The 13,400-nt window shown below is 39.7% G+C and overlaps 1 protein-coding gene across 44 annotated transcripts in view; it reads right to left on the bottom strand.

The window, feature by feature from the left end:
• rims2a (regulating synaptic membrane exocytosis 2a) overlaps window positions 1–13,400 on the bottom strand; it is a 161,687-nt gene that overhangs the window by 67,298 nt on the left and 80,989 nt on the right. For 17 of the 44 annotated variants that reach the window (XM_017309459.2, XM_017309471.2, XM_017309474.2 and 14 more), the window contains 7 exons: window positions 11,584–11,795; window positions 10,012–10,131; window positions 6,829–6,928; window positions 6,626–6,749; window positions 4,470–4,516; window positions 3,615–3,727; window positions 1,609–1,656 (listed from right to left, as the gene is read on the bottom strand). In XM_017309459.2, coding sequence (XP_017164948.2) covers window positions 1,609–1,656; window positions 3,615–3,727; window positions 4,470–4,516; window positions 6,626–6,749; window positions 6,829–6,928; window positions 10,012–10,131; window positions 11,584–11,795 — 764 coding nt within the window. Of the gene's footprint in view, window positions 1–1,608; window positions 1,657–3,614; window positions 3,728–4,469; window positions 4,517–6,625; window positions 6,750–6,828; window positions 6,929–10,011; window positions 10,132–11,583; window positions 11,796–12,076; window positions 12,145–13,400 lie in introns of all 44 variants that reach the window. The other 27 variants (XM_017309462.2, XM_081597436.1, XM_017309465.2 and 24 more) reach the window with 4 other exon arrangements.

The raw sequence follows: 13,400 nt of genomic DNA, 5'->3' as shown, positions 1-13,400 counted from the left end.
CAGAGTATTTTTAGAAAACCCCTCAGTGATTTATAAGAAGAAATCAATCATGCTGATCAAGTTAAAAGAGAAGTATGGACTCCGGTGAAAGACACTTAAAAGATGGAAGAGTTTACAAGAAGCCTTCAAAACAGCAGATGAAATGAGAAACAAGGCTTCAAAACATTTGTCCATACTTCATTTAAAATATGATCATGGGAAGGGAGTCCACTGCTTACAAATACCAGCTTTCATGCAGCAATGCGAGAGGAGCACTTAAAGATGTGTCAGTAAGCTTCACTTAAGCAAAAAATAAATAAATAAAAATACCATCATTATCTCCATTTAAAAGAAAAAATATAGAGGAAAATATATGCAGCAATTACTCTAAATTGTTTAAAGAAAGTCCACAAACTATTGCTATTGCGTCTTCCCAGTCGGCCATGTTTGTTTATGCTGAACTCACGTTTGGTCTCCAGAGGTTTTGCGAGATTTTCATCTGACATCTGAATATTGGTGAGCGGAACTGGTTTGTGTGTGGCTACGACCAAAACCTGCTAAGCATAAGATTTATTATCTCCGTGTGTGGTCTCACAGGTTTTGAATATCGGCAAACATTTTAAAGTCTTGCTGTGTGAAACAGGCAGAAGTGCTGTCAGACTGTGCTAACCAGAACACTCTTCAGTCTGGATGGCTTTACTGCAGCATGAAGACTCAAAGTTAACCTTTTCAGCAGGTGTTAACAAAAGAGGTCACAGGAAGCAAAAAAAAAAAGTTTTTCAATAGGAAACAAGAAAACCAGACTTTTTTTCATTTCCCCCTTTTGCCATTTGGCACTTTTGAGAAGAAAAGTAGCAGTTTGGCAGAGGTCGCTGCTTTAAATCTGCTTTGCGGACAGACCTGGTCGCATTGACCTTGAGATTGCCTTCTCTTGATAACAGGAACACAAAAATGTCCTGTTTTATTCTTCTAAGCATTCGATGTCAGTCTGTTGTAGAATATGATTTTGTAGAACTGAGAAAAGTCCAACAAAATCTCCAATGTAAGGTAAGAATCCAGATTCTTTGGGGAACAAAAACAGAAACTGATATTTCCAATTATACGATTTATATAATATAAGATTTTTAAATACAGCTTAAGTAAATAATTTGCCTTTGAAGTACATTTGCAAAATCATATTTGAAAGAGAATACTTTCTCACATACCACTGTTCTTATATAAAGAAGAAGAAAAAAAATGGAAACAACCTCATTGATTGCCAAACATAAAACTAAGTATCCAGCTTGGGGCTGATCACTGAAAACAATTTTTGAAAAAAAAAAAAAAAAGCACTGAGAGAGAATCTTTCACAAGCTGCTCAATTTAGTTTAGCATGCATTACAGTACAAGGGAATAATGACGTGAATGGGTTAAAATGAGAAAGAACTAAGAAGACTCGATTATAACCATGATACCAACACATCAAACTGAAGAAAAACCACACAATGCACTCTTTTGAGAGGGAAATGTGATGCTACGATTTCCCCCAAGAATGCATTTCCCAAGAATATGGGGGGAAGGAAAGCCAGTCGACAGTAAGTGAGCAAAAACCAAAGAGACAGTGTGTGCCCTTTATACAGGGCCCATTACCTGGACCCTAGGGGCAAAAGGCGTTGTTCTTCTACTAAGGCTTTGGCTCTGGATAAGCAAAATTCAACAGCAAAAGAAACAAAAAAGAAAAAGAATATGCAATAAAACCAAAAAAGTCTCACATTGCACTCAAAAACAACAACCAGAGTTTGAAGGTTTCACCAAACATCTGTGGCCATGGGTTTATTCTACGGAGAAAAAATACTTCACCAAAAGTTTACCGGCTCTGTTCTTTATCACCTCTATTTAGTAGGTATTTTTCTCTCTGCTTTTAGCCTTGTAAATACAAAAAATACAACAAAATCCCACAATTTACTAATCAAACATTAAGTGTAATAGAAGAGGATTGAACAAATTGCTTGAGAGATTGATCCATTTTATTCTAAACTCTCGCACAAAAAGAAAACATAAGATCTCATCTGTTGAGAAACAAGACAGTAGCTTGTAGATCAACTGTTATGTTTGTGTCTTCATTAAACAACAGGAAACACTTGAAATGTGTGTCGTGAACAAAATTTACAAAAAACGGTTTAAAAAAATTCAAGTTTGAGACATTTTTCGCCAAATTTTCTCGATTAAATTATCAAACTTTGAGCAAGACGTGTTTCGGTGGTGTTACTATTTCTACACCAGCTTCCCTTGAGGATTGATTTGTTCCTAACTTTAATGCAACCCTTTGCCTATTTTACCCCAGGAGGGTTCTTATACCAGATAATGGAGAACGCTCTTTGCAACCTGATCTAGAGTCCTGTCCTGGATGGGCTGAAGGCCAGCCGAACAGACTGACTGGTAAAAATAGAGAACAGTCGACACACCAATCATCTCAAATCAGACTTTAGTCATAGTTTTACGGAGGGTGTAACTGTAAAGGTAAACACAAACTTAAATGTAGTTTATTGGGATTTTATGTGAAGGGGGAAAAAAAGTAGCTCTAAGTGAAGCAGAAAGAAGATGAAGAATCGTTCTAAAGTTTTCACTTATAAAAAATCTGAAAGGTGTGTTGTACGCCTCAATTGTTGGCAGGACAACTGTTACTCCTTCACTCCACAAATTTACAATCTGAGGGACTGGCAAGAAGAAAACCATTATTGAATTAAAGCCTTAAGAAGTGACATTTGTTGAAAAAAATAAACTGAAATCCCCTTCAAACTGTAGTGGACATTTTTCACCAGTCCAGGCCTTGAAATCCAACATGGCTGCCACACATGGTGACAACTACAGTAATCAACTTATTTACACTTGTTTCATTCACTCACTCACTATTTATTATACATCTCTTGTTACAGTGTTAAAGCACAAAATACATCATTGTTGTTGTTGGGTATTTGCTTTCAATAGTTAGCCTGATCACAAAGCAGACGAGTTAAATTATTATTTTTCAGATGCTGATTTTTGATTCACTGCCGTTCATTTTAGTTTCAATCTAATCTTTTGCCATTTGTAGCTTCCTAGCTTAAGTTTAGCCTACACTGGTTTGCGTCATTTTTAGCAGTTTACATGGCAGAAAGCAGCCAAAGAAGCACCAATGGGATTTGTAGCACAGTTTGAGCACCATGAGTTTAGATCAAAGCCGCTTCATGTGTTGAAATGGCCTAATTTCCAGACACACATCTAATTAAGAATCTATGTCATGACTTAAAGATGATTTTCACAGATTAATGGGCTAATTTTCATAGTATCTAGAAGTGCATAGCTATTAGAGACACAACCCAAAAGACTTGCGCCTGCATGTAATCGCAGGGAAAAATGTTTCCGTAAAATATTGGGTGCTGAATGAATATGCACTAGTTTGTGTTGATCTTTGACATAAAATCCCAATAAAATCCCGTTGCATTGAAGCTTGTAAGTGCAACAGGCCAAATGTGGACAATTTTACAGGCTATGAATACTCCCGTAAGGCACTGCACATGCTAATGTTGTACTCCACATTTACAAAAAAAACTCTAACTACTGACAAATTGTCAGTCTTCCTGCTTTGGTGTGTATGAAAAGTTGTTGTCACTTACTGAGAGTTGTCCTGACAGGTACTGGGGGGCGTCCCGCAGCATACTGGGACTCATGGGGGATGTGACAGAGATTGAGGGACGATCCATCTTTTGAGACTCAAAAGAGCTTGAACCTGGCAGACGATGATAAAATAGTTAAAACAAAAAAAGTGCTGATGTTAAATTTATGTTGTGCTTTTATTAGCAGTCAACTATAAAACTGGATAGAGGGGAAACAGAGTAAGGAGTAATACAGCTTTGACATTAGATTGTTTTATAGCAGTTGTATCTGCTATGGACTGCCATTGAAAACTGTGTGAGAATGTGTAGGTACAGTGGATTTTAAATGAACTCTGCATGTCTGCTCCATTCAAAATTATATCCAGGGACAATCCCAATCAGTTGTAAACACTCTCGTATGCATTTCAGAACATAAACGCTGAAAAATATTTTAACTTTACTGGTTAAAATCTCGGGGGGAAAAAAGGCTTTGATGAGAACCTTTTTCCTCTCTCCATCTCTGGAAGTCGGTGGTTTCTTATATTTGAATGCAAACACTGCAAAACACTGCAAGATGGCTGGGTTTAAATGGTGTGCTTGCAAATGAAAATGCAGAACAACGTATAGGTAATTTAATTCTGACCAAAAATATGACCAATAGGGTATTTAACCAGTGGGAAAAAACTCCACATTTAGAACAGGGTCCATGCAAAAAGTCCTATTTCTGCAGCATTACTGGTTTCTGTGTATATTTGGTCCATGACTGCCCAAGAGAACTATCTGAGTTCTGAAAAGGTTCTTTTCTAATCTTAATCTTTACAGACTGTTTAATAATACATAGGGGCATGTTAATACTTGCTAAAGATTAATACTTACTTGATTCCAGTTGTGCATGTGTGCTGTCGGGTATCCTTGGAATATCTCTGGAAAACAGATATGAACAAGAAGTGAAAAGAGTCCGATATGGAAAAGAACTGAGTGGATCAATTTAAGCTAATGCTGGATACACTATATCACATTAATCTTCATTCTGCCAACAGCCTCCTCAGCAGGTAAAAGTAGGTTAGATTAGGAACTGACAAAGCAAAGTGCCAGTTTTTAAATAATTTTTGTTCAAAAACATTACTGACAAAATGACCAGAAACTCTGGTAAATTTCATACAGAGCTTGGAATGACAAAGCCAGAAGGTACAGGGGAAATATGCTGATAAAGCAATGTGGCACTGGCCCTTTAGGAGCTAATTTTTTAAGATAACATGCTTTGCACCCAAAAATTTGCTTTTAGAGTATCTATTTAACACATATCAAAATGGAGAAATCACAGACAGAGGTGGAGCCTAAAACCTCCCTAACTCACCCTTCAACATAAAATGTGTCAAGAATAACCCTTTATATCAGGGCTCTTCAACACCAACCTCGAGAGCCTGTGTCTTGCTTTTTAGATGTGTGCCTGCTTCACCACATCTGAATCAAATAAGGAGGCCGTTAGCAGGACTCTGGAGGACTTTACTGCACCGAGGAGGTGATTCTCAGCGCAGAATCACCTCCTCACACATCTAAAAGTTGCAAGACACTGGCCTTCAAGATCTGGATTTGAGGACCCCTGCTCTATCTGAGAGCAACAACACTGAGGAAGAAGTAAATAAAAGTCACTGATGTGAGTGATGCTATAATGTGTTGTCCAAGATTATGAGACAATTAACTTTGATTTTGTGATTTGTGGACTACATAGTAGCACTGATGCCTTGCATTAAGAAGGTGATTTAGGTTTAAATCCTGATGGACTCTGGTTTCCTCCCGCACACTGTTAGGATAAATGGTCTCTTGCCCTTCAGTATGAATGTGATGTTTGCCTGTGTGTCTCTCTATGTTGCCCTGTGCTGACCTGACAAGAGTTTACCGTGCCTCGGCCTCAGTGACTGCTGGAGATGGGCACTGGCCTCCCAGTGACCGTACAGGGATACTTGAGTAAAGACAATGAATAGAAACCAGATACTGGTAGAGGGTTGGTTATGGGTCTTACAAATTTCACTGATTTAAGTCATTATCCTGCAGTTAATCTATATCAGGTCATGATTTGAAAGTCCTGGTATTTCAAAGAGTCTGTTATGTCATGCCCTCTCTGACAAGGTTTCTCAGGGCTTCGGAAGAGATAAGGGCCAACGTACAAGCTTAGGGTCCTGCCATCCTTATCATCTTATCTGGTGAGCTAGCCTGTGTACATGGAAGACGGATAAACACCAGAGTCCAGAGAAGTCCCTGAGACCCCTCCCCAACATGTCCCCCAAAGCCATAGGTCACCCGATAGGGGCCTACCACTCTGAGACACAACCCAAGCACCTGCACAAACAATGCCATACTAAGAGGTGCAGACCCCATTGTCCCCTCCACCCTCTCCCTAAGATGCCACCACTGACTCCAGACCATCCCACACCTCCAGTCCCCACCAATTATGTTCAATAACCGGGTCTTTAGCTTCCCTGTTCCCAGCACGAATACCCCTGGGGTCCAGCTCCCAAATCACTACCCTCTCTTCTTCTACCCACACCAACACAGTCGGAAACAAAGGTCAGGTAGCTCTCAGAGGTCTCCAAAGACACCAGGGAGGAGTCCCCACAGAGCAACCAGCTACCTGGCCAGGAATAGTCTGGGAGAACCTATCCTAGCCAAGCAAATCGAGCCCACAAGCAGATAGCCTGTTACTAGTTCCAGACTAGCTGTCATCCATCCATCGATCCGTTGTCTTTACCTGCTTGTCCTTGCAGGGTTGTGGGGAGGCTGGTGCTTATTTTCAGGAGTCATTGGGCAAGAAGGTAGGTATACCCTAAATAGGTCCCCTGTCCATCACAGGGCAACTCAGAGACACATGGGACAAACCACCATACACACGCACACACTCATAAGGGAAATTTAGAGATACCAATTAACTGAACAGTTCTGTTTGTTAACTGAGAGAGGAAGGACAGTCCCAGTTCACTTTGGATGGATGCTAGCAGCGGGTGTGGGTCTGAGGTCTAATTTTCCGTGCTCACCCTATAGGCCGTGAGACCACCAGCTCCACCTGAGGCTCAGGCTTGGATTCTAATATGATATTGTAAACTTCTTTAAATGTGGCTCCCTGTAAAATCCGTCTGTTCCACTCCAGAACCTGGTCACCTGCAGAAACACCAAATGAGATAATTTATTTGCTTATAGATGTGGAATATAAACAGCAGACAGGGTGTGCTTTTGATACCTGGTCTGAGGTGTCCAACTGTGTCTGCTAGACTTCCTTTCCTCACTTTAGTGATAAAAGCACAAAGTCTGCCAGATTCTGTCATCTTGCCTCCAACTACCTGTGAAAGTAGAAATTATCACTGGATTAGCACAAAACATATTTGTGAAGTAAACCTGGGTTGTACTAGAGCGTGCAGATTATGTTTTAGGGGTGCATTGATAAACTGTCATAGATTTCCTTAATGTTGGAAGACCAATGATTGGCTGATACTTATCCACCAACCTCTTCAAAGGTCTAAAGATCAACCACTGTCCTCTTTTGCTCTGCCATGAGAGAGGTTTGACTAACAGACCCACCCAGCATGTCATGTCTGCACGTTTTCAACAATAGTCACCCCGCTGTTACCAGCTCAGTGACTTTCTTGCTATATTTAGCAACATTTTAGACCAAAGAAATCAGTATTGGCCAAAATCGAAATCGATATGTCAGGCTTTTTTAAAGATTCAGCCAGAAAACTCCAGTCGGTGCACTCCTAGTACTTATTTTTCTGCTTAATGTCATGTCTGTAGGAGCAGCCTGAGATCTGAAACTAAAATAAAAGTGTTTCCTGGAGAACATCATTGGTAAATGTGAACCTGTAACTTCTAAAAACTGTCCCTGGCTCTACTTCAGTCCCCGGGGATGCTTTTTAGCACAGCTCTGTGGCTCTGATACAGCCGTGGGCTAGGTCTGCACGGTACAGTACTGAACTGCTGTACACCGCTGCACTCAGCTTACACCGGCAGCGTACAAATAATAATAATAATAAAAAAAATCCCTTTTAATGGCAGCTGAATGCCAATATACAAAGAAGCTTAGAGAAGTCGGCTAAATGAAATGACTTTATGTAACAGGCAGGAGCTCGAATGGAAGGCCAGCAGAGGAGATGAGAGAAAGATGGTCAGCGAGGGCGAGGCTGGCAGCCTGATGGATGGCTGGCTGGATTGTCAAGCTGGTTGGCTGCAGCTGCTGAGCGGACAGAAACGCACAGAAGCACTGAGCAGACACAAACATGCCATTTCAGGAGGTTCATTCAATCAGTAATGATTTTTCCCCATCTTGCTGCTCTAGGTTATCTCTCCTCATGGCAGGCTTTATGCAACAGTGCTAAGTGACTGTAACATCTATAATTGCAGAAATAAAACAAAGGAGGGGGGCGGGGGGAGAAATAAAGAAAACAAACAAAAGCACTCAGCTTGGGCAATGACGTGGTTAAGTTGAAATAAAACAAAAAAAGTAGAAAGCTCAAAATAAAACAAAAATAATAAAAAACTAAAAGTAATTCAAAGGTACACAAGTAAAGAGAGTTAGCTTGCATGTTTATATGATCCAATTATAGGTGAACATATAGGTAAAAGTGAACATTTTTGCTTTTAAGTAAAATTAAGTAAATTTTTAAATAAATCAGATTGATGCTGTAACTGGTCGTTTGAAATTTTAGCAATAAAAACAGACTTATTGATAACAAAAATCTTAATTCGTGATCAAAAAATTAGAATTTAGGAAAACGTGGAGCACATTGAGTCTATTGGTAAACTTGAGTTTGTAAGTAAAATGCTTAGAGCAGATGAGTAAAGCTACATAAAATACAATTCCCAGCTCATCAGTTCATATTTGAAATCTCATTAAACATGTAACAATTTACAAAAACAAAGTCCTCATTAGCTACCAGCTGAACTTGAGCTTGAATTTGCACATCTAACACACTGGCATAGGAAATAAAGATAAATAAACCAATTGTGAATAAACACAAAATCACAGGAAAAAAAGTGATCTTAATGTCTCTCATAAGTTAAACCCACTTTTTATAGTAATTATCAATCAGTATTTAAGTGCTAACATATTAAATGTCTGTCATTACATATAGAATTTGACCATTATTTTATGTGTTATCTAATGTATCTGTTGACAAAAAAGTTATATGTTGCATAAACATCCAGCAAAAATTAGATAATTTACAGTGAATCATATGGCGATACAGATACAGTAAACAGAGTTCCAGTGCTGTGAAAAAGTGTTTGCCCCCTTAAAAAGTCTTCTTTTTTTTTTCTTCATATTTGAATGTTTTAAATTATCCAACAGATTTAAACTGCAAACAAAAATAAAGAGAAAAAAAGCAATCCTAACCAACATAGCACAGCCACCAGCAATGGCCAGACCCAAGCCTTATTACTATCTGACTTACAAAATAATAATAATGATCACTTCCATAGAACTGATTTGGCAACAGAATATTGCCTGATTTAAATAAATGCCAACACAGATGACAAAGTCATTGAAAGTTTTTAGTCTGGAAAAGGTTCCAAAGCCATTCTTAAGACTTGGACTCAATTGAAACCCAGTGAAGATCTAATAATGTAGGAAACATTAAACAGTGGTAAACTTCCCCATAGAGTAAATAGCTCTATGGGAATATCATTTCATATAGGATATCTGTGGAACAGTTACAAGTCAAGACTTCCAATAATAAAGAACTCGATGGCCCATCTCACATTCGCCAAGAAAAACCAAAACATTTTGATAATGCCCAACACATTTAGGGACATTTTCTGGTGACTGCCAAGAAATTAGTGGAACTTTTTGAAAAGTGAGCATCTTGTGACATTAGTCCTAATACTAATATAGCATTTAAAAAACAGAACATGATACCAACAGCCAAACATGGTGGTGGTAGTATGATGCCAGCACTGGAGCTCCTCTGCTACTGCTGGTTTCTTGAGGTAATTGGTGGATCCTTGAATTCTGCTTTCTGGCAAAAGGTGCTAAAAGAGAACGCTTGGCAATAAGTTTGGGACCTTAAGCTTAAACCCATTTGGGTTTGGAAGCAGGACAATTATCTTAAACACGCCAGCAAGTGGAACTCTGAATGGGCAAAAAGGATTTGGAACAACCCTCCAAAAATCTGGACTTAAATCTGACTGAGATGCGTTGGAAGGAATACTGCTTGATAATCCTAAAATGTGGCTGAATAAAACTCTTCCACAGTGATGTAAGACACTGCATAGTACACAAATGTCTTAAGGCAGTTTTTGACATAGGGCCAGCTTGGTTAGGGTAGGTTTTTGCCTTAATAATAAAAGTATTTTGCATTTACTGAGGTTCACAGAAGAAACACCTACAAGGAGGCAAATACTTTTCCACATCACTGTATTAGAAACTCACTTTCAGACCAAGTAGAGCTCCTGAGTCTCGAGGCACACTTCCATCTTTCATGCGCTTGTTGAGCAAAATACGGCCAATGAGGCGATCTCCGTCTTTGGATGGCTGCCATGTCACCGGGTGCTACAAAGTCAGAGCAACAATACACCTTTTGTTTAACAACTCACTCATTTGAAAGGGGTCAAACCAGAGCAAAGCAGACAACTGTCTCTGGTGAAAAGGGGGCATGAAGGAAACACAGTCAGAGTTGACTTTGGGGGAAGAAAGTTCACACAAACTCTGACGATTTATGAGGGACGCTTTCTTGTCTGAAAAATGCGTACATCGGTTGTTTAATTCTGACTTAACCGATAAATGTAATTTGTGCATTTGGGGAAGAAATGGACATTTTTACAGTCAGAATTCATCTGGTGTGGTTACTAACTTTCAGAGCTTGTGTGAACCTGCTAGTGTGAGGTTGGAGTGAGCTTCATGCAGCATCCCATGCAGAGTAAAGCAAGCAGCCCTAACACTCCCCCTCAAACCAGCACTTTAAACAGCAGCAGGAAGAGCGGAGCGGCGCTCCGACGCTTCACTGCACACAAACAGACAACCACCAAGTTGAGCGGTGAGGGGAGAAGCAGACGGCACAAAGGGGGGATGAAAGGCAACCCATGGTACAGGTTCAAATGAAGTAGACCATTGGGTGCCGGATTAAAAAAAATAAATAAATAAATAAAAAATAAAATAAAAAAATAATAATATAAATAATAATAATAATAATAATAATAATAATAATAATAATAATAATAATAATAATAATAATAATAAAAGGATGCAACACCAATGATTCAAAATAATGCCATGAGACATAGATAAAGTGAAATCACACAACCGAAAGAAAAAAAAACAGAAAAAGAAAAAGGGGGGAAGGGAAGGGAAAAAAGAAAAACAAATGTTTAAATTTTTGGTGCAAAACAAATTCAACCTTCCCATTTTTGTGTATGTTTGGGGTTTTGCTACTGAAGTGAGTGAAGGGGAGTTTGGAGAGGGGTGGAGGGGCAGGTTTCTGTCTGGACTGGGTGGTGTGGGGTAGGAAAGTAGAGTGAGGAGGAGAGGCCTGAGTAGAAGGTGATCCTACTGAGCTAAACAGGACTGCTGCAGAGCAAGAAACACAATGTACGAAAGGAGAACGAGCATGCAACTAGGAGAGACCCACATTTCTGTGTGCCATGACAAACAAAGAGGTTGTGCGTCAGTGCTATCGCGGAACAGCTACTGTGACATGTGTGTCTTCTGTTAGGAGAGCAAAACAGCAAGTACAAGTAGCAAGCAAAGAGAGAGATTTCAAAACGTGTGTGTCTGTGGTTTTTTTTTTTTTTTTTTTTGGTTGGGGGGTTTTTTTTAGCAAAAAATGTGATCGGATAAAAAGAAATAACCAAGTTGTGAGGAAAATTAACTTTGACAAATAAAAACTCTGAAAGTAAACATCTCATCCGACTGAACGTGGTGAGAGAAAGTAAACAAATACTGAATGGGTAAATCATAAACAAGAAGAAGAAGAATCACAAAATGCAGGCTACATTTTCTCAGTACCTTCTCACTATGGCTATGCTCCTCGTTTAGGGTAGTGCTACTGCACGTATCAACTCCCGAGTCTTTAACCTGTGGTTCACACCATGCCAAGTCCTCTTCAAATGAGTGTCCCCCAAAGCGCACCATTTTCTTTTGCCTCTCAGATAAGGTGTGTGTCGGCTCGGATATAAATGCCTGCCCAATAGTTTTTCTTTTTCCCCTTTGACTCTCCCCTACAGGCGTGGGATAAAAAACAGAAAGAAAACAGAAAAAACAACATGCAAAGGTGTAAATAAAACAAAGGAAAACATGAAATGACAAAGGACTCGGGGAGATCGGGGGGTAGGGTGTTGGAGGGATGGGGGAGGGGAGAGAATGGGACAGTAAAGACAGAGACAGAATCGGAGAGAGAGACAGACAGAGAGAGAGAGAAAGAGATGGGATTAGAGGACAGGACGTGGGGGTGGGGGGACAGGAGGGGAAGAGGGTCAGGGCAGGGCTCCACATGTCTCACCAAAGACATTGGGGAGGCCTCGCTGCTATGCCATGACGCATGGTCCCACCAATGGCCATCCATATCTCCTGTAATGTGAGGGGGCAGGGGGGGTTTGGAGGGTGGGGGGTGGAGGGGGAGGAGGGGGGTAGTGGGACGCGAATACACGAGAGAGGACAGCAAGAGGGACAAGTGAGGACACCACAAACCAGACATACACAAGCACATGTATTACATCTACATCACTTTGACGAGACGTCCACATTTTCACTCCAAACAGACACACACACACACACGCCTACATACTTTCACACACTGCCCCGAACTCAGACGGTGAGCATGTGTAACTGTTAAGCTTCCTGTGGAGAAACGACGATGCCACTCAGGTATTAATCTGATGGACGATTAATGATTCCACATGTATTAATATTAAACTGGGATTCAAGTTTTTACTCCAGATACATGAAGAGAATTCATCATGGATGTTAGAAAACCTCACATAAAGAGTGGACAACAGCAAATTATATAGAGATGTTGTGATATACTTGATATTTTTGAACTTCTACTGCTTAAAAATGTCACTTTTGTGAATATTATGTTTGATTATTCAGGTACATCTTCTATTCTTTACATCGAGATATTGTTGTAAAAGAAAAAATATATTCATATTTTTAGGATTCAGGCCGGTTGTTGATGTTGCACATCTATGTCAAAAGCTACTGTATATTTCCATTGACAATATAGTCGTGCGATTTGACATTTTGAAAATAAACTTGTTAATGGAACAAAGCCAATTTTGAAAACTCTTGTTTTTAAAAGTCTTGGCGTTAGGATGACATGGTTTTTTGGGTTGTATTGAAATTGGTTTATTTCACAAAAAAACAGCAATAGAAATTTTTTTTCACATCACATGAGTCACATAATCAACCTGCTGTTGCCACTGATGCAAACCACAAAGAAGAAAATGGTAGGAAGTAGTTAGAGGATCGTTGCGTGGCATTTCTTTTAATGACTTGTAGCGTAAACAAGCATATTTATTCATTTCATTTCATATTTAATAGAAACACCACAATTGCAAAATTGTGTGGGGTGGGGTTTGTGATTAGCAGAAAACCTACAAAGATTTGCACACTTTTGTAATGAAAACAGAGCTACTGAGAGCCGACTGCAGAACTACGGATGGGAGCCTGGAGGGAGCACGTACAATTCGTATCGTACCTAGAAATGCACTTTACCTAAACATGATGGATGTCACACGTGATAGGATGTGTGGCCCTTTAACTGACAACTGAGAGTGGAGATGACCATTTGTAGCTTGTAGCTGGTAGAGTGTGAGCGGTATAAC

This window comes from Poecilia reticulata, chromosome 16 (genome assembly GCF_904066995.2).
Source record: "Poecilia reticulata chromosome 16, P_reticulata-male-v2, whole genome shotgun sequence".
Classification (NCBI taxonomy): Eukaryota; Metazoa; Chordata; class Actinopteri; order Cyprinodontiformes; family Poeciliidae; genus Poecilia; species Poecilia reticulata.
This window is presented reverse-complemented; position numbering and strand designations above follow the sequence as displayed.